At 43.1% G+C, this 20,755-nt stretch overlaps 1 protein-coding gene across 1 annotated transcript in view; it reads left to right on the top strand.

The window, feature by feature from the left end:
• Positions 1–2,509: 2,509 nt before the first annotated feature.
• LOC126336707 (apolipoprotein D-like) overlaps positions 2,510–20,755 on the top strand; it is a 31,537-nt gene continuing 13,291 nt past the window's right edge. The window contains exon 1 of the mRNA XM_050000674.1: positions 2,510–2,664. Within this exon, the coding sequence (XP_049856631.1) occupies positions 2,542–2,664 (123 nt within the window). The 5' untranslated portion in view covers positions 2,510–2,541. The remainder of the gene's footprint in view (positions 2,665–20,755) is intronic.

Here is a 20,755-nt window from a genome sequence, read left to right as displayed (position 1 = left end):
GACATAAAGATGGAAAATTCATGTTTTTGAGTCATGAAAGCTCTATGCAACAGAAACTGTAGATCATTTTGCCATTTTCATTGCGAAATTGCCGACTTATCCATGTCTGGGGTAATAACAGAGGGCCGTTTGCCTGGGTTGTCTGCTAGCGAAGTGAAAGGGGTTTGCTACTGCAGGGGAGGTTTGGTTTGTTTTCGATTCTAATCTCGATGGGGGCAGATAGATTATCAGTAAAGCAATTTTAAGAAATTCTCTTCGCCCCCAATACGTTTTATTGCTACCCCTATTTTGCACTGGCGCCCTCTGGATGTAAATATGAAAATCTTCTAGAATTTCGTACTTGTTACTGCCTACTTTTTCCGCTTTTGTCAATAATTGAATGAATTTACGTGTGGAAATGAACGATTTTTAATTGAATTTCGTTGTGAATCTTCACGCATTGCTAAATTTGCACACTTTCATGGTACTGTAATCCAGTATGACTGTTCTGAACATTGACACAGGTCGTTTCGCGGCCGAATGCGCATAATATTTTGCTCATTCTTAACGATCTGGGGTACTTTGTCTTACTAAAACTGTTATGTTATCTCGATAAACAGAAATTCATTTTCAATAGTGCAGTTCATACTAATTAGCGTATCTTCTTTCATTTATATCTTATATTTATGTGTTTTGTTTAAAGCACTAATCAGCATTAAGATATTCTTACACATGATTGAAACCAGTCTGACAAAGGTCGGATAGTTTGTCAATTTCACGCTTGTACATAGTATGTTGGCAGCACTTCGTCGCCTTGCCAGTTATGCTGTGTAGCAAACTTTAAAGTTGCGCGGATTAGCATATCGAAAAAAGCAAGGTGGTCTCCCTCTTTTTGTCCACTACTGTACATGCTCTACAGAAACAATTACCACAATATACACCTTGAACTGGGAACTGGTTAAAAAGGCAGTTACATATAACGAACACATATGATCTATTACCAAAAATAATTGTACTAAAGGTGCCACTATAGTCGGTGGCTCTCAATACGACGTTATGTTCGTCTTTGCAGGAGAACACCTTCTACATCTCCATTTAAATGATTGCTCTGACATTCGCAATAAAGTGCCTGGCAGAGGGTTCAACGAACCACCTTTAAGCTGTCTCCCTACCGCTGCACTCTCGAAGGGCACGCGGGAAAAACGAGCACTTAAATTTTTCTGCGTGAGCCCTCATTTCTCTTATTTTATCTTGATGATCATTTCTCCCAATGTAGGCGGGTGCTAACCAAATGTTTTCGCAATCGGAGGAGAAGACTGGTGATGGAAATTTCATGAGAAGATCCCGTCGCAGCGAAAACCGACTTTATTTTAATGACTGCCACTCCAATTCATGTATCATGTCTGTGGCGCTATCTCCCCTATTCCGCGATAATACAAAACTAGCCGCCATTCTTTGTACTTTTTTGATGTCATCCCTCAGTTCCACCTGATTCAGCCCCCAACCGCACAGAAATACTACAGAATGGCCGGAGAAGCGTAGTGTAAGCGGTCTCTTTAGTAGACCTGTGGCTCCTTCCAAGTATTCTGCGAATAAATTACAGTCCTTGGGTTTCTCTACCCATAACATTATCTATGTGATCGTTCCAATTTAGGTTACTTGTAGTTGTAATCACTAAGTATTTAGATTAATTTACAACCATCAGAGTTGTGTGACTTATCGCGTAATCGTCTTCACGTTTCTTAAAAGTTATTTTAGTTGTAATGCAGGTATTTTTATCACTGCTTCATTCTTACTGCCATAATGGTCCTTGAAACCGTTTCATGTAAATTTGCAGGATGAAACACAGATATAAGTTTCTGTTGCCGTAAGAGATTATAATGAATGTTGTTATTGTAGCAACAAATTCAAACACTCGTCTTTCGTTTTCTTAAGAAAAAACTACATTTAGCTGCGCACTTACAAGCACGGAAACTCGTAAAATGACTTCACAAGTTCGGTAGGTAACGAGGCTTAAGCACGAAACGAAGGTTTTGCGCTACGGTTGCTCGAATCCTTGCGATTTACTGTGATTTACTCCATGGTTAGTTTCAAACGCGGTGTCTGAAGAGGTTTAAAGGAATAACGACGCTGCTGACTTGACTCTTTTTCAACAACGAATAAACATCATCCTTGAGATTAAGAAATTAATCATACCACACAGATGCTACCACACCAGTTTCTTCTAGGTAAATTTACTGGTTGTTACACCCTGCCACAAACCCTAGCAAAACCTGGAAGGAACATTTCGTGGCTTATTACTAACCACTTCCTTTTAGCCGTCAAGATGTCACTGCCAATTCTGCTTAAAGAGAGGAGAGAACAAAGCTTTCCGTTGCGCAACGTGACCTTAGCGTAGCACCTCAGGCGTTGCCGTAGAGCCAGACATGGCGCTTGGAGCAATTAAGTTGACACGAGCCTTTTTTCGGGAGACAGCAAAGGACACAAAACCGTGTGAAGCGAGCCGCAAGATTCGTACATATAGGAACGCTGTTACGAGATTCGCCACCAGTTGCGATTACAATGATGGCCGTGTTGTACAAGGTAGCAGTTCTTCTTGCCGCAGCGTCCATTTCTATCGGACACCAACACAAGCATCACATGTGTCCGCCGCCGTTTGGGATGAAGTCCTTTGATGCCGACAGGGTGAGGCGTTCGCTGTAATTAACTAGAGATTCCTAGATCATAATGTCTCTAATGTGGTGCTAATTTATTCTCTTTTAAGCTTCCATATTAAGCTTACCAGTGTGCTACAGTGTCTCGTAAATAGTATAAATATTTATAGCAGGCATGAGCTATGATTCTAGCAACCACTTTGTTTATCAGTGAACTAGCATTAGCGAGTGACATAGCACAAGTCACTTCCTGGCCATCTAGGTTAGCTTTTCACTGTTTCCCGGGATCATTGATCGTTGAAGTGTGGCCTGCGGACCACACGAGGCCCGAATCAAGTATCTGTGCGACCCGCGGTGCTCTGCCGTATTTTATAATAATATCCATCTCTCCACTACAACGGAAACTGAACACTTCAGTCAACATTTAAAGCTTCTGATGAGTCTATTTTTTCCACTCAGTGACAAACAACGATACTTACTGAGACAGTTTTATTTAAGATGTGCTTAATTTAACGGACTTTGGTGATAACGTCTATCAGAAAAGTAAAGTCGGCCGCTTAGCTCGAGAAGAGAGAGGTAAATAGCGCGTAGAGGATTTGAGGGAAGGGATGTTTTATTGGCTGTGTTTCAGTACGGACAATACAACGGCGTGCGTGACTAGTACCGATCAGGAGCTATGGCATGAATTTTGACACTGAAGCAGTATGGATTCGTAAGTAAGCATCACAAAGACGGTCGTCTTCAAATGCGGTAATTATATGAAATTAAGTTAATGTTGCTATAATACAATGCAATGAGCAGAGGAAAAATGACATTCCAAGCATTTAGTAAACAAACGTTATTATGTAGTATATTGCATAATGCTTTTAAATGTAAGGAAAGTTACTATCAATAATTAAGAATCATCCACTCACACTGAAAATACAACTCTTTGTCAGGAAACGACAATGTCGTAAGTTTAGGGTAACTTAAGGTGGCAGCAGTCTGAAACAAAGAACAGTCGACATGAAGCGTTCTGTATGGTTAACGATCAGTACTTATCCCCCTTTTCGACAGAAAATCTACTGGAGATTGTAACTTAATAATCTTTGTACGTCACTAATTAATAATAAGATCAGTATATACGTGGCCCGACGTCTCGGTGCACAATGTCAGTGTTTGCACTTGAGTAAAAAAGTTTGACGAACGCTGCCCTAGACAGATTAAAGACAGTGTTGCTTGGCTATCGTCTACATTCCTCGTCGCTGCCGAATCCGAGCGTTTTCTCAGTCTCGACGGGAGACACGGTTCATCTGGTTCCCCTGTTTGTACGTTTTTTGGCTCTCTGACTATATGTTTTAACGCAAGACTAGGTATCCAAGGGTCTACGGTAAGTTCCATGTTCATTCCTAGGATTCTTGCCTGTCATCTATCACTTCTTTTCCATCTGGTAATGTTCATTAACGTGAAAAACACTTCACTGCCCCGATGTTTTGAGTTCATGTCGAACTCTATGTTCCTTATAACTGGCAGAGTAGTATGGAAGGTCGTAAGAAGCCAAGGACATATCACATCTAACAGGACCATGAAAATAAAATAAAATAAAAGAGGCACTGTGGAGTTAAAACTTCTCTTAGGGTTAACAGTAGCTGTGCCTTTACTTGTACAACCTCGACTTTCTTCCGAGGCTGTAAATGACCTAGATGCCGACGGAAAACGCTAACCATCCCTACTCTTACATGTAAGGAGAGCAGATATCAAAGTAAATGCTAATAAGAAACTTTCATAGCCCATATTACTCGCACAGAATAAATAACAATCTGTAAGGGACATAAACATTTTGGGATAATTTACAACAAGGAGACAACAAAACACAGTACACAGTGCGTTCCATGCATACACTGGTTTGTAGCAATGTTTCCAGCAAATGACAGAATCGAAAGGTGACGAGTATTAGACTGCACGGCCAAAGCATGTAATCTTACTGAGCTACTTCAGTAACTTTATGTTTTATTAATTTTAGTTATATATGGTCTCCATCGTAATTCGCTAAGTTCAGAATAGTTCCATTTCACAAGTAACGCTGCCAATCTGCTAATATTTTTCCTATCGCGTAGTGCACGTAGTTGCACTTTAACCATTGTATGTGACAATTTATCTTATCATCAATATCACTGACATTACGTTATTCGGACACAGTAAGCTCTTGCTCTTCTCGTCACAGCTTTATCACGTCTACATATAAAATCCTCTCCGTAAACCTGCAACCAACGATTTTAAAAGTATTATATAAATGTGCGTTGTCTATTATTTGTGACATGGTCGAAAGGACAGACACGACGCGGAATCCGCAGCTGTGATAACTATTACGTAAATTAAAGGTGGAAGGGAGAAAGGAAAAGGAAAGGAAAGGAAAGGAAAGGAACTATCGATGTCAGCTGCATCGACTATTAATGGAGAAAGGTGAAAATGTGTACCGGACCGGAATTCGAGCCCAGCCAGTATCTGCTGCTTACTAGGCAGTTAAGTTAACTACTGCTTCTTTTTTCTTTTTTTAAAAGCTACATCGTTCGCCATTGTTAGTTGCATTTGATCTGAGCGGGCGTCAAATGACACCTGTTCAAGTTGATTCTTGACTACTTCAGTTGTTACGGACTGGTCTCTGACCTAACACGCTGTTTCAGGCAGTTGCGCCGATGATCCCAGCATGCTTCTCGGACGATCCACATAGCGGCAGCTGTCACAGTCCGCGTCTATGTCCTCCACGTTCGCCACTTTAAGATACCCGCAGGAGGTTGAACGTAAGCGTGCACCCGCACTGAAGGTGGTGGATTCATTGCCAGTCGAGGAGAATCAGTGGCGTGGACGGGTTGTGTCTCTTCTTACAGACATGTCCGAAAGAACAGACGCACGTTCATCCTCCTGCGGGAATCTAAAAGTAGCGAGCATGCAGGACGGGGCTGCGAATAGGTCGAGCGAGGTGGGAATGTGAGTCGGCCGAGAGGTGTGTTGAAACAGGCTGCGCAGTTACAGAAAACAGTGTCCGAAGTTTCCAGTGGTTAAAGCAACTCCGTATTAAGTAGGAGATCTAGCGTGTGAATCCCGATTCAGCTCACATTTTTACTTGTCGCCACTGATCCCGTATAAAGTCTCGATGCAGCTGACATCAGTGGCCCCTCCCCTTTCCTTTCGGTCCTCCCCCCTCCAAATTTCAGTTTACGTAAGATCAAAATTATTGCTTTGCTAAGCAGTAGTAGTAGTAATATCTAAATTTAGGTATGTAAACCAATGTACATTTTCATAATGTTCTCTATTAAGTGAGCTGTATTAATTTACTAGTTCCAATTTACCTTTCTTTTTTGGGATATGTCCGTGAACCCTCCATAGAGCTCCTTAACGTACCGAGACCTCTCTATCACCATTACTCCACGCCATTATTTCTGTGTGCACAAACTTCTGTTTACTCAGCTTGTCCACTCTCGCATCTGGTCTCGCAAATGGCGTTCATCTGCAGTCTAATGCTCAATGCGGCATATCTGATAGACTGGTTCAAAAGTATTTGAGCACCGTGCCCTTGTAGCCTTTTCAGTAGCACAAAGCTTTATCATTCGATGAACTGTTCACCCTCCATTGAGCTCCTTAACTTACCGAGACGTCACTATCACCATTACTCCCCCCTATTATTTTTGTGTGCACAAACCTCTGTTGACTCAGCGTTAACGCTGTAGTGCGTGTGAATCTAACGGTTGGACACTTCATTTTAATATTTGCTTTCTGACTCTAGTCACACTTTTCATTTGTTTAATCTGTTCCGAAATTAAGTAGCGTACTGTGTCTACAAATATCGGCACTATTCCACATTTCCAAGTCATGGATGTAGATAGAAAGAGTCAACTATGTCAAAGATGTAACGTACTACCACAGAGAAGAATATTTTCCATTTCCCGTTGGGCTATAACCGTTGAGGTCTGTTAGAATTGTTTGTCCATATGCATCCTAGACCTGTTGAATAGAATTTCAGCTGATAAACCACAGTAGCCAAGAAACTGTATTCAAACCTAAACTTTCCAGGAGCAAGCAATGCAGAGAATCCTATAAGAATAGTAATTACTTTTCCTGTAGGATTGTGGGAAGAACTACAAATTCGTTTAAAATGCAAGTGAGTGAACAAGCCTATCGACATGAGCTTCATCAGGGATGGAGTCCTATGTCAGTTAAATAACAGAAGTATTAAACTGATCGTTGCCTCCTTTATTAATCCATCGAAGTATTCGATTAAAGCAAAGTAAATTGGTGGAGACACCATCTGAAAACTTAATCTGAATGTTCGTAACCACTGAATGATCTAATTCGGTCCAGAGAAGTCAGATCTTACTCCATTACGTTAATACGGCTGAAGAATTGTTGTTAATGCCGCTCTGCACGCCGGTATATTCTGCGCAAGCCTCCACATGTCTGCGTAATCACAGAAACCTACATCCACGATTTCTACTCATCACTGTTGATCGTTCATGCTACAGTATGTGTCTTACAAACTTCTGTCTTCTTTAAACCACGTACTGCCCTGAATTTCACTTTTCCGTTATTTTTAATCAGTACCTCCTCATTAGTTACCTGATATATCCGTTTAATCTTCAGCAGCCTGGTAAAGAAGGTACTACAATTAAGAAATTGACAGGCGGAAACCGAAGAGCCAAAGGAACTGGGCCACGCGGGGTAGCCGCGCCGTCTCAGGCGCCTTGCCACAGTTCGCACGGCTTGCCCAGGCGTAGGTTCGAGTCCTCCCTCGGGCATGCGTGTGTGTTTTGTCCTTAGCGTAAGTCAGTTTAAGCTAGATTCTGTAGTGTGTAAGCCTAGGGATCGGCCCCCGCGAGTACGCAGCAGTGCCGCAACACGACATAGCAAGAACTTGGCAAATACCTAAACTGTGCTGGAGGAAATTGACACTATTAATCCTATAGGGCTGACCATAAATCGGTAAGAGCAGGAGGGGATGGAAATCTTTTCTGAACTTCACGTTGCAAGGCATCCCAGGTCTGCTCAGTAATGTTCATATCACGGGAGTCTGATGACCACTGGAAGTGTTTAACTCAGAAGAATGTTCCTGGAGACAATCTGAGAACTTACGGACGTGTGGGTACGCATTAACCTGCTGGAATTGCCAATGTCTGTCGGAATGCACAGTGGACGTGAAAGGATGCTGGTGATCACACAGGATGCTTAAGTACTTGTCATCTGTCAGAGTCGTATCTAGACGTATCAGGGATCCCATATCACTCCAACTGCATACGTCCCTCACTATTACAGAGCCTCCACCAGCTTGAACAGTCCCCTGCTGACATGCTAGGATTCATGAGGTTGCCTCCCTTCCCCTACACGTCCATGCGTTCGATCTAAAGCAACATGTTTCCAGTCAGCAACAGTCCAATTTGTTTAATGATGGTTTTGAGGGGCCCAGTCGAGGCGTGAAGCTTGGTGTCGTGCAGTCATCAATGCTACATGACTGGGCCTTCGGCTCCGAAACCCCATAACGATGGTTTCGTTGCATGGTTCGCAAGCTGACACTTGATGGCCCAGAATAGAAATCCGCAGAAATTTGCCGAAGAGTTGCACTGCTGTCACGTTGAACGATTTTCTTCAGTCATTGTTGGTCCCGCTCTTGCAGGATCTTGGTGTTGACGGTACATTCGTGAAATCGTAATGGGGCGCGTAATTGGACCCCTTAGGGATTTGGCGGCTAAGGAGGGACCACATCTCGTGGTCGTGCGGTAGCGTTATCGCTTCCCACGCCCGAATTCCCGGGTTAGATTCCCGGCGGGGTCAGGGACTTTCTCTGCTTCGTGATGGCTGGGCGTTGTGTGATGTCCTTAGGTTAGTTAGGTTTAGGTAGTTCTAAGTTCTAGGGGACTGATGACCATCGATGTTAAGTCAAATAGTGCTCAGAGCCATTTGAACCATTTGAATCTACCGAGTCCCAGACTCCGATGGTATAGTTGCTGAACAGTTCAGAGAAAATTTGAGTCCCGTAACATATAAATACCCCAGTCATACGTTTATAGTTGGAGGGGACTTCAACCTTCCCTCAATATGTTTGCATAAATACTTGTTCAAAACCGGTAGTAGGCAGAAAACATCTTCCGAGATTGTCCTAAATGCTTTCTCCGAAAATTATTTCGAGCAGTTAGTCCACGAACCCACGCGAATTGTAAATGGTCGCGGAAACACACTTGACCTCTTAGCCAGAAACAATCCAGAGCTAATAGAGAGCATCATGACTGATACACTGATTAGTTCAAATGGTTCAAATGGCTCTGAGCACTATGGGACTCAACTGCTGTGGTCATCAGTCCCCTAGAACTTAGAACTACTTAAACCTAACTAACCTAAGGACATCACACACATCCATGCCCGAGGCAGGATTCGAACCTGCGACCGTAGCAGTCGCACGGTTCCGGACTGCGCGCCTAGAACCGCGAGACCACCGCGGCCGGCCACTGATTAGTGATCACAAGGTCGTTGTTGCTAGGCTCAATACCGTTTCTTCCAAATCTACCAGAAACAAACGCAAAATAGTACAGGGATTAGTGATCACAAGGTCGTTGTAGCTAGGCTCAATACCGTTTCTTCCAAATCCACCAGAAACAAACGCAAAATAATTTTATTTAAAAAAGCGGATAATGTGTCACTAGAAACCTTCCTAGGAGACAATCTCCATTCCCTCCGAACTGACTATGCGAGAGTAGACGAGATGTGGTTCAAATTCAAAGACATAGTAGCAACAGCAATTGAGAGATTCATCCCACATAAATTGGTAAGAGATGTGTACCCCCATGGTACACAAAACAGGTCCGTACGCTGTTGCAGAGGCAACGGAAAAAGCATGCAAAGTTCAGAAGAACGCGAAATCCCGAAGATTGGTTAAAATTTACAGACGCGCGAAATTTGGCACGGACTTCAATGCGAGATGCCTGTAATAGGTTCCTCAACGAAATATTGTCTCGAAATTTGGTAGAAAATCCCAAGAAATTCTGGTCGTATGTAAAGTACACAAGCGGCAAGACGCAGTCAATACCTTCGCTGCGCAGTGCCGATGGTACTGTTACCGACGACTGTGCCGCTAACGCGGAGTTATTGAACGCAGTTTTCCGGAATTCCTTCACCAGGGAAGACGAATAGAATATTCCATAATTTGAAACACTAACAGCTGCTATCACGAGTTTCTTAGAAGTAGATACCTTAGGGGTTGCAAAGCAACTCAAATCGCTTGATACGGGCAAGTCTTCAGGTCCAGATTGTATACCGATTAGGTTCCTTTCAGATTACGCTGATACAATAGCTCCCTACTTAGCAATCATATAGAACCGCTCACTCATCGACAGATCTGTACCTACAGATAGGAACATTGCGCAGGTCGCAACAGTGTTTAAGAAGTGTAGTAGGAGTAATCCATCGAACTACAGACCATATCATTGACGTCGGTTTGCAGTAGGGTTTTGGAGCATATACTTCATTCAAACGTTATGAATCACCTCGATGGAAACGATCTATTAATACGTAATCATCATGGTTTCAGAAAACATCGTTCTTGTGCAACGCAGCTTGCTCTTTATTCGCACGAAGTAATGGCCGCTATCGACAGGAGATCTCAGGTTGATTCCGTATTTCTAGATTTCCGGAAAGCTTTTGACACCGTTCCTCACAAGCGACTTTTAATCAAGCTGCGGGCATATGGGGTACCGTCTCAGCTGTGCGACTGGATTCGTGATTTTCTGTCAAGAAGGTCGCAGTTCGTAGTAATAGACGGCAAATCATAGAGTAAAACTGAAGTGATATCAGGTGTTCCCCAGGGAAGCGTTCGGGAACCCTTACTGTTCCTGATCTATATAAATGACCTGGGTGACAATCTGAGCAGTTATCTTAGGTTGTTCGCAGATGATGATGTAATTTACCGTCTAGTAAGGTCATCCGAAGACCAGTATCAGTTGCAAAGCGATTTAGAAAAGATTGCTGTATGGTGTCGCAGGTGGCAGTTGACGCTAAATAACGAAAAGTGTGAGGTGATCCACATGAGTTCCAAAAGATATCCTTTGGATTTCGATCACTCGATAAATAGTACATTTCTCAAGGCTGTCAATTCAACTAAGTACCTGGGTGTTAAAATTACGAACAACTTCAGTTGGAAAGACCACATAGATAATATTGTGGGGAAGGCAAGCCAAAGGTTGCGTTTCATTGGCAGGACACTTAGAAGATGCAACAAGTCCATTAAAGAGACACCTTACACTACACTCGTTCGTCCTCTGTGCGTCCTCTGTCATCGAAAGGGTGCAAAAAAGGGCAGCTCGTGTTGTATTATCACGGAATAAGGGAGAGAGTGTGGCAGATATGATACGCGAGTTGGGATGGAAGTCATTAAAGCAAAGACGTTTCTCGTCTCGGCGAGATCTATTTACGAAATTTCAAACTCTCTCTTCCAAATGCGAAAATATTTTGTTGAGCCCAACCTACATAGGTAGGAATGATCATCAAAATAAAATAAGAGAAATCAGAGCTCGAACAGAAAGGTTTAGGTGTTCGTTTATCCCGCGCGCTGTTCGGGAGTGGAATGGTAGAGAGATAGTATGACTGTGGTTCGATGAACCCTGTGCCAAGCATTTAAATGTGAATGTAGATGTAGATGTAGATGCAGATGTCGTCGTACTGGAAAATCCACACTTCATTGCTACCTCGGAGATGTGTCCCATCAGTTGGGCGCCGACTATAATACCACGTTCTAACTCACTTAAATTGTGATAACCTTCCACTGTAGTCGCAGTAATTGATCTAACAACTCCGCCAGACGTTTGTTGTCTTATGTAGGCGTTTCCGACCGCAGCGCCGTATTTATGTCTGTTAGCATATTTCTGTATTTGAGTACGCATGCTTATACCACTTGTTTCTGGACGTAATACTGAGACTAAAATGGTACTTCTATTTACGTCATGGAATCGACGAATGTTCACGAGAGCGTTTTGTAGTTTACACTGATATATTCAAATGTTGACTGATTCCCATGAAACAACTCTTACAACTCACAATATGTATTCAGATAATACACTCCTGGAAACTGAAATAAGAACACAGTGAATTCATTGTCCCAGGAAGGGGAAACTTTATTGACACATTCCTGGGGTCAGATACCTCACATGATCACACTGACAGAACCACAGGCACATAGACACAGGCAACAGAGCATGCACAATGTCGGCACTAGTACAGTGTATATCCACCTTTCGCAGCAATGCAGGCTGCTATTCTACCATGGAGACGATCGTAGAGATGCTGGATGTAGTCCTGTGGAACGGTTTGCCATGCCATTTCCACCTGGCGCCTCAGTTAGACCAGCGTTCGTGCTGGACGTGCAGACCGCGTGAGACGACGCTTCATCCAGTCCCAAACATGCTCAATGGGGGACAGATCCGGAGATCTTGCTGGCCAGGGTAGTTGACTTACACCTTCTAGAGCACGTTGGGTGGCACGGGATACATGCGGACGTGCATTGTCCTGTTGGAACAGCAAGTTCCCTTGCCGGTCTAGGAATGGTAGAACGATGGGTTCGATGACGGTTTGGATGTACCGTGCACTATTCAGTGTCCCCTCGACGATCACCAGAGGTGTACGGCCAGTGTAGGAGATCGCTCCCCACACCATGATGCCGGGTGTTGGCCCTGTGTGCCTCGGTCGTATGTTGTCCTGATTGTGGCGCTCACCTGCACGGCGCCAAACACGCATATGACCATCATTGGCACCAAGGCAGAAGCGACTCTCATCGCTGAAGACGACACGTCTCCATTCGTCCCTCCATTCACGCCTGTCGCGACACCACTGGAGGCGGGCTGCACGATGTTGGGGTGTGAGCGGAAGACGGCCTAAAAGTGTGCGGGACCGTAGCCCAGCTTCATGGAGACGGTTGCGAATGGTCCTCGCCGATACTCCAGGAGCAACAGTGTCCCTAATTCGCTGGGAAGTGGCGGTGCGGTCCCCTACGGCGCTGTGTACGATCCTACGGTCTTGGCGTGCATCCGTGCTGCGCTGCGGTCCGGTCCCAGGTCGACGGGTACGTGCACCTTCCGCCGACCACTGGCGACAACATCGATGTACTGTGGAGACCTCACGCCCCACGTGTTGAGCAATTCGGCGGTACGTCCACCCGGCCTCCCGCATGCCCACTATACGCCCTCGCTCAAAGTCCGTCAACTGCACATACGGTTCACGTCCACGCTGTCGCGGCATGCTACCAGTGTTAAAGACTGCGATTGAGCTCCGTATGCCATGGCAAACTGGCTGACACTGACGGCGGCGGTGCACAAATGCAGCGCAGCTAGCGCCATTCGACGGCCAACACCGCGGTTCCTGGTGTGTCCGCTGTGCCGTGCGTGTGATCATTGCTTGTACAGCCCTCTCGCAGTGTCCGGAGCAAGTATGGTGGGTCTGACACACCGGTGTCAACGTGTTCTTTTTTCCATTTCCAGGAGTGTATGTTAAGTTAGTAGGCAACTAAAAATGGCTTGTGTTGTGGGATGGGTTCACCAATATCTCACCGGAAGTACAAAGAGTGGACAAAAATATGGAAACCCAGCGAGAAATGATGGCTTGAACATAAATGTAGATGCTAGCTAAGCCACTGTTGTGTCTGATTAGGAACTCCGAACGTGCCGTGTCTTCAACACTTTGCAAGTGTCAGTCGTGGGCATAACAGTCTTCTGTGTAGTTGTGAGCGTGTTATGCCGAAGCTGAGTGCATCAGTACGTTTGCAAACTGTTGGTACCCTAATGCTGGCTGCTTCCATAATGGGGATAGCTGAAGCGATTATTGTTTCAAGAGGCACCGTAACAAAGATTCATATCATAGGCATTGATTGCGGAAAACTTCATCTGCTAAGTCACAACTTGTACTAAAGTGTTTACTGATTGATTGTGATGGATGGTTATTGAAGAGGACAGTGACGAAAAATATGTGGATGACAGCTGCAAAAGTCAAGCACACCTTAATGTCAACCTCGCGAACCCTCCCAGCACAGAAAAGGAAAGAAATGAAAGAGAAAAAATAATAAAATAGAACTCGAAGAGAGCCCTACAAGCAACGAGTTGCGAATACCAGGGCTGTCTGTAATTCAGAATTGCAGGACTGTCTGGATTTCATAAACCACTAATCAACAGTGATGCCAATCTCCGAAACAGGGAAATGCGATACCGAAGCCATAATACCTGGACTATGGAACAATGGAATGTTGTCATTTGCCTGTATGTGAATTATTTCAGACTGTTTCCAAATTCGTGAATAGTTTACGTCCTAAGAGTCAAAAACGATGGGGCTTCGCAGGGGATTTGTGCAGTCAGTTCGTTGTATTCCATGGGTCATATGATTGCTCTTCAATGTCCCTTTACTGCCTAGAATTAGGTGACCATTTTGATGAGGTCCATCCTATGATACAATGTCCTGCTGGCAACGTCTGCGTCGTCCCAGACTGGTTTTGTGAGCACTAGGATTCACTGTAGCATTTGCACTGACCACAACGGTCAACAGATCTCAATATTTTTGAGCATTAATTATCTGCTTTGTAGAAAAGGCTGAGTGATTGCTATCTACATATATCACCTTTACGTTAACTAATCAATATTTTGCACGAAGACTAACTTGAACACCCACAGTTTACCTGCACCGTATTAGGTTGGCAATGTGTTGTACTTTTCGTGTTTCCGTGAGTTTGCACACTTCCTGTATGCCAGCTTTAGACAGGAAAACCACTATCTGTTGCTATATTGGTGGTGACGTTCTCTTCCTTGAGTTTCTTTGCTGCCTTATTTGAGGGAGAAGAGTTCAGTTTCAAAGGCATTTTATCTGTTGCTCCGCATTTTTAGTGGACTGTATTTATGTTGTAATATTTTTCTTTCATGAATGGTCATATGATCAAACGGATGAAGTGATTTTGCAAGACAAATTGTCCCAATCTGTACACATAGACGTTAGCACACACTAATACAAATTCGTTATCATTAACACTAGCCTGTTCCAGTTGGTATTTTGACAGTTTGTTTGTGCAAGAAGGCAAGTTTCTCTGTCTCTTCAAATGAATACTTTTGAACTTACCAGTCTGTGGAATACAAAAAGCGGGGCAACTCGCGTATTTACATAGAACCGTGGAGTTTTATTTTTTTCAAGCAATATTGTTAATATTTTATTTTATTTACTAGCGGTTCATCAAGAACATTAACGCATTTAATCACGCTATGTCAGTGTGGTAGTAGTTGAGAGGGAGTAACTGATGAAATCATAATCAAATTGCTTTTAACAAATGGAAATTTTATTCCTAAAAGCTTTTTTTCTATGAAAAACAGATTTAAAATTATAAGCAGAAAGCACCCTCTAAATATCAAGTTGCAATTTAATCAGAGGTAGAAAGAAACAAATTTTTGAGTGTATGAGCTTTCGGCCTGAGACACGGCCGTAGTCACGACCGCTCACAACAACCTCTGAAAGACTACACTGCTGCCAATCTGCAACACACCAGTTTAACACCAGATTACTTTAAACTAAAAATTTTAACAATTCACACAAACTATGCACCCCGTAGATGCAAAACACTAACATTAAAAGCTTCACTTGCCACCGAAGGTGCGACTTGATTTCAACTTCTAAGAAAAATCTTACAGTGGAAGGATGGCAACTTTGTATACTAAAATGAACAATTATATAAAAGCCCATGAAATGCAATCTTATATAAAATTATACAAGGTTAACGAGTTAACATGCTCTACAGTACACATGTATCGCCTCTCAAGTTGATAGGCAAGAAGAAACATACTTCAGGAATTAGGCCGTTACACTCCAAACAATAAATTACCTAACACATTGAATCCGATAAACATGACAGAGGCAGCTCCGAACGATATACAGACACTAACTAAATGCGGACGAGAGACAGACTAAGAAGCTGGGGCCGAGAGACTGACCCAGACTGACCCCGACTAACCCCCTGGCGATCTCATAGCGCCCCTTAAATTCACGTGAACAAGCTACCTTTCCCCTTTCCCAGCAGAGGGAGAGACACCAAAGATGCGATTGCCACAGCGGCGCCACCGCCAGAAACGGAGGGCGACTGCTTCACACTAAGCGCTGCGGCGTTCTCTCCAAAACAGCAATTTTTATCACGGCTCAGACATATCTGGCTAAAGGTGAAAGTGATAGTTCGTCTAACATATTGCACCCATTCCCACAGATCTGCATGTAAACAAGTGCGGTCGTCATCGTTCTCCAAACTTTAGAGCGCAGAGAGGCTTTCTTGCGAATATATTGAGCTTCCACAAGGAGTTACTACACATTCATTTATTTTGTTATTTATTTTATCTGGCAAGGGTACACCGTTCACGCCCTCTATTACCTTTGATTATACTTGGTGATATCATTTTCTGTGTTTATTGATACAGTGATAACGCTATCAATAACTGTCAAAACTACATTGCTCTCCGGTGTCCAGCTGAGTGCACTCATACACGAAGCACGAAATTTCGACAGCGTATCTTGCTACGATTTTCAAGAAATACCTACAGAATGCGCCTCTATATGGGAAGTGGGCTGTACCCCAAAATCGCTCAATCTATACGTATGGCCCAAGATGAGGGCAAAGCGCTCTGTTGAAATATTGCATTTCGTCAACGACTGTAGACTGCACCCGGCTGGACACATGAGAGCAATGTAAATAGTTGACTGGCAAGGAAAGCTTGAGGTCACACAGTAGCAATGATGGTTGTAAAATTAGTACAGGTTTTGCCGTATTATTCACATTGTGTTACATACATTTGTAATAAACCATTCTATGTATTTTTGGAATTTAAGTAGTAATATACTAAAAGAAATCCAAGACAGCAATGCATGTGGATTCAAATCTTGATGGAAATTTAAATGGCACGAGGGAAAGGAGGAACAAAATGACAGGTTTAGAAGGTCAATAGAAAAAGGAAGAGTGATTATATCAACAAGTACAAATAATATATCTCGCGAGGTTCAAAATGGGACCGATCAAGAACGGTTAGGGACAATAGAAACAAATACCAATGGATTTAAATACAAAACTGCGTTTGTGAAGCGTTCAACAGAGTCAGTCATATCAGTCGTAAATACTTCCAAAAGGCCTAAACTCGGTTGTATGAAAATACTCAAGCAATACTATAACCTGGCCAGTATCGACTGGGAAAACTACGAGTAGCTTATAGGAGCTGAGGATTCACAACATTCTGAAGTAATACTGAATACATAGTCCGGCAACCGCCTAGTGCGATGTGTTCCACATTCCACACGTGACTGAAATATTCTGGTTACAAATATACCTTATCCTTACGAGAGTGTCACCAGTGAGAGGGGAATTAATGACATTGATTATATTACAGTAATGATGGACGCTAAATGCAGAAATGTCGTCAAGAAAGCTAGAGGATTATTTATATTTTGTCCAGCTGATAGTCACTAACACATTAGTCGAAGAAGTATCAGAACATTTACTACTGTTCTGGCAAACGCAGAGCGGTTGTGACTAAAGCTTAAAGATGTTATAAACACGTGTGCTAATAAGTACGTTCGAAATAAGTACATAAAGACGGCAAAGACTTGTTCTAATCATACGGCTCAGAGACTCTTCCGAAAACACAGACTACTACCCTCTCTCTTCAAGAGGGACTGCAAGGAAAGTGATAGATAAAGCTTGTGAATATGCAGAAAGGGTCATTTGTGAAGTCAACAATATTTTTTCCAGTCATATTATCAAGGAAGATTTACCAAAAATCTTAGGAAACTTTCTTAATTTATAAAGTAAATAAGCGGATCCAAACTTTCCGTTCAATCTCTAGTCGATCCGTGTCTTGTTAAAACTGAATGTAGCAGACAGCAAGCTGAAATACTGAAATTCACTTTAAATAGCAATTATGCACGAAGATAGTACCTCATATTTACCGAGTGTAGATGGCGTAGTAAACAGTCCTGTCTACTGGGAAAGGTGGCTCCTGTTTACAAAAGGTTTATTAAATATGATGCACAGCATTGTAGACCAATACTGCAAACAGACAAATCACTGAGCCTGGAGATAATGCAATGGTGAATACCACAATAAGCAGCTGTGCTTTAGAGGAATGGACATCTCTGAAAAGCTTTGGGTAACAGAAGAAATACGTCAAGTAGTACAAAAAACGTCCAGGGAAAGTCAGGGATAAGGCAATATAAGCCTCTTAGGAATAAAATACGAATAAGTGTATGGAAGCCATGGCGAAACGGCGGCAGGAATAATCCGAAGAAATCGAAATAGAAACGGGCGTTCGTAGGTCTGATTCAGTACATAGGTTAAAAACCTTTCGGTGAGGAATTCTAGTGTTATACGTAGAGGACGGAGTCGGTCAAAACGGTAAGCTGAAGTTCTCTAAGAGTGTGAGGAAGCGTCTGAAACGTGACAGAAAAAGAAAAGACGTTTGTTATCAGAAACATGTGTCATCCAGATCCAGCTAAACTGACCTTTGAAAGACGTGTGACAAAGTAAGGGCACAATTTCCATTCGAATTTCTAAAATCATCGGTAGGTGGCAACCAGGCGATTATTCCTTTAGGTTTGTGGAATCCGTAAGTTCGCAGACATTCCATAATGTCATCATTTACACAATCAATAGATAGCAAGGAAGGATAAGCGCAAAATGTATTGTATAATCAGCTTAACAGCCCATATATCCAAGTTTCTGACAAGGGTAAGATACAGAGGAACGAAATAAGCTGGAGAGCTATTAGAAGACGGTCAGTTTGCTTTTAGTAACTATGAAGACACCAGAGATTCAGTTTGATATTGCACTTGATAAAAAAGCAACACTTAAGAGTTAGCCAACAGTCTCTTTTCCATCAGCAGTACAAGAAGAGTTCATCGTTCATTTGTGTATTAGTAAATTGATGATCCTTCGCTCACTGCTCCGGGTGATGTTGGCTTCAATCATGCAGCATGAGGTTGTTGCCAATGGCCGTTACTTTAGTGGACCAGATGTGGGGATGTCAACTACATAATCCTAAGTATCTCCCGATTGGTCCACTAATGAGGGCCTTCCTGGGTCTTTCCGGCATTGAGGTTGAACCCTCACCTGTAGTCGAGGAAAGGACTTTTCAAGGTGTGTCAAGTATAGAGACTTTACCCCGGGGACAGACCACCCTGGCTCGTCTCATAAATGGGATTCATGCGGTGTCTGCAACTGATAAAGATCCTGAGCCAGATGCAGAGGCTTCTCTATTTCAGAGGAAGCCGCTTGTCCAGCAAACCCTGGAAGATCGCAAAGGGTGGGAATGCTGTTAGTAGAAAGATGGAAACCCTAGGGCGTATGGCTGTCAAGGTGAGGAAGATCTCCAATGTGCAGTCTGTATGCACAGCGGGGGGAGACATCCCAGATGGTGAACTAGTCATTCTGTTGCCATGTACAGCACAAGGTGCAGCCAACTGCAAGTTGTGGGTCGTGGCGGTACTAATGATGTGTGTCGTTATGGATTGGAAGGTCTTCTCTGAAGTTTCCGGCTGCTGTCTGAAATGGTAAGGACTCCCTATTTTTGTGATATGAAGATGTTCTCCATCTGCAACATCGTTGACGCGGCCCACTGCTGGAGGAGGAGAGGGAGGAGTTTAGAATGTAACGTCCTGTCTACAGCTGTGTCATTAGAGAATTTGCAGAAGCTCTGAGTACCGAAGGATGGGGAAGGAAGCAGGCCGTGCCTCCTTCAAATGCATCATTCCGGCTTTTGCCTGGAATGATTTAGGAAATTCTTGAGAACCTGAATCTGAAAAGCCGCGCTGGAATTTGAACAGTCGACCACCCGAATGACACTCCTCGCCACCTCTTCTGTGGGACACATTACTCAGACAAAGTACTGAGCTAGGTTCAGGGGTCTGAAATTAGTTTCGCATTTCTAGATTCCCTGAAGACTTTTGAACCTTTTCCTCACTAACGGCTTCTAATCACACCACATGTTATGGAATGTCATCTCAGATATGCGACTCGATTCTAGATTTCCAGGAATAAAGGTAACAATTGATAGTAACTGACGAAAAGTTGTCGAGAAAAGGCGATACCTGGCATTCCCCAAGGAAGTTTCAAAGGCCATCTGTTGCTCCTAATCTATATAATCGAGTCCGCGTTGAATACCGTGGAAGGCAGATGCTGACAGGCGTCATAGGGGAAATGCGATGCGCTGAAGGGGAAGTGCCATTCTAAAATGAAACCTAAGCTCACATTTGTTTCCAAATATTAAGTAGGGCTCCTCCACGCGTACACTTCCATGGTGACCGTTCAAAAAGACCTGTCACCTATGATATGGTAATTATCTAAAAAGAATTCCACCGAACATGCAGCGATTTATTGCCGCCTGGCTGTTTAGCCGTTTGTAACTTTCAGAAAAGCATCGTGTGTGTCGAAGTTTTAGTGAAACGTTCACATTTCTCTCGCTGCCATCATAATATTTGCTTCCTATGCGAAAACACAGCGGAATTTACACAGTCTCATCACAGTGTCATCTCATCTGAAACAGTCGCTTATTGAGTTTATTAAGTGAGGAATTGAGGGAAATTAAGATCAGTGGCTTCTGAAAAAGTACATCCTCAGGACAAAGAAAAGGTGTAATGTCTTTACTTATATTGATCCAAAAAAATACAATTTCTCCTTTCACCACCTATCTATGGCCCTTGAACATTACATTCTTTCACCGAAAACTTATGTAGTTAGCGGATAATGATAATGGTGTTTTGCATAATAATGACATGGAAAAGTAGTCTACTCGTTGTGTGCTATCATTTTTCAAAATCTCATTTCGAGATCTGAGACAGTTTATGAAATATGAGAAATGTTGTGGATATTTCACTCTAGCTTTATCGCTGGTGTGGCGCGATCGCAATTGAGAGCGTTACATGAGATCAATTTTCTCGAGACTGGTGACAGGTAGACCCCTAGTCAAGAAATATTCAATCTGTGAGCTAAATTTCTTACGCAGGAACATATTATGCAATATGCACAAAATGCAAAATCGTGGCGACGTCTATTTTTCATTGCGAACTTTTCCTATTGGTTGGTTGATTTAGGGGAAGGACCGAACAGCATG

Source organism: Schistocerca gregaria, chromosome 2 (genome assembly GCF_023897955.1).
Source record: "Schistocerca gregaria isolate iqSchGreg1 chromosome 2, iqSchGreg1.2, whole genome shotgun sequence".
In the NCBI taxonomy this organism is placed as follows: Eukaryota; Metazoa; Arthropoda; class Insecta; order Orthoptera; family Acrididae; genus Schistocerca; species Schistocerca gregaria.
The sequence above is the reverse complement of the archived record's forward strand: the minus strand, read 5'-3'. Positions and strand labels throughout refer to the sequence as shown.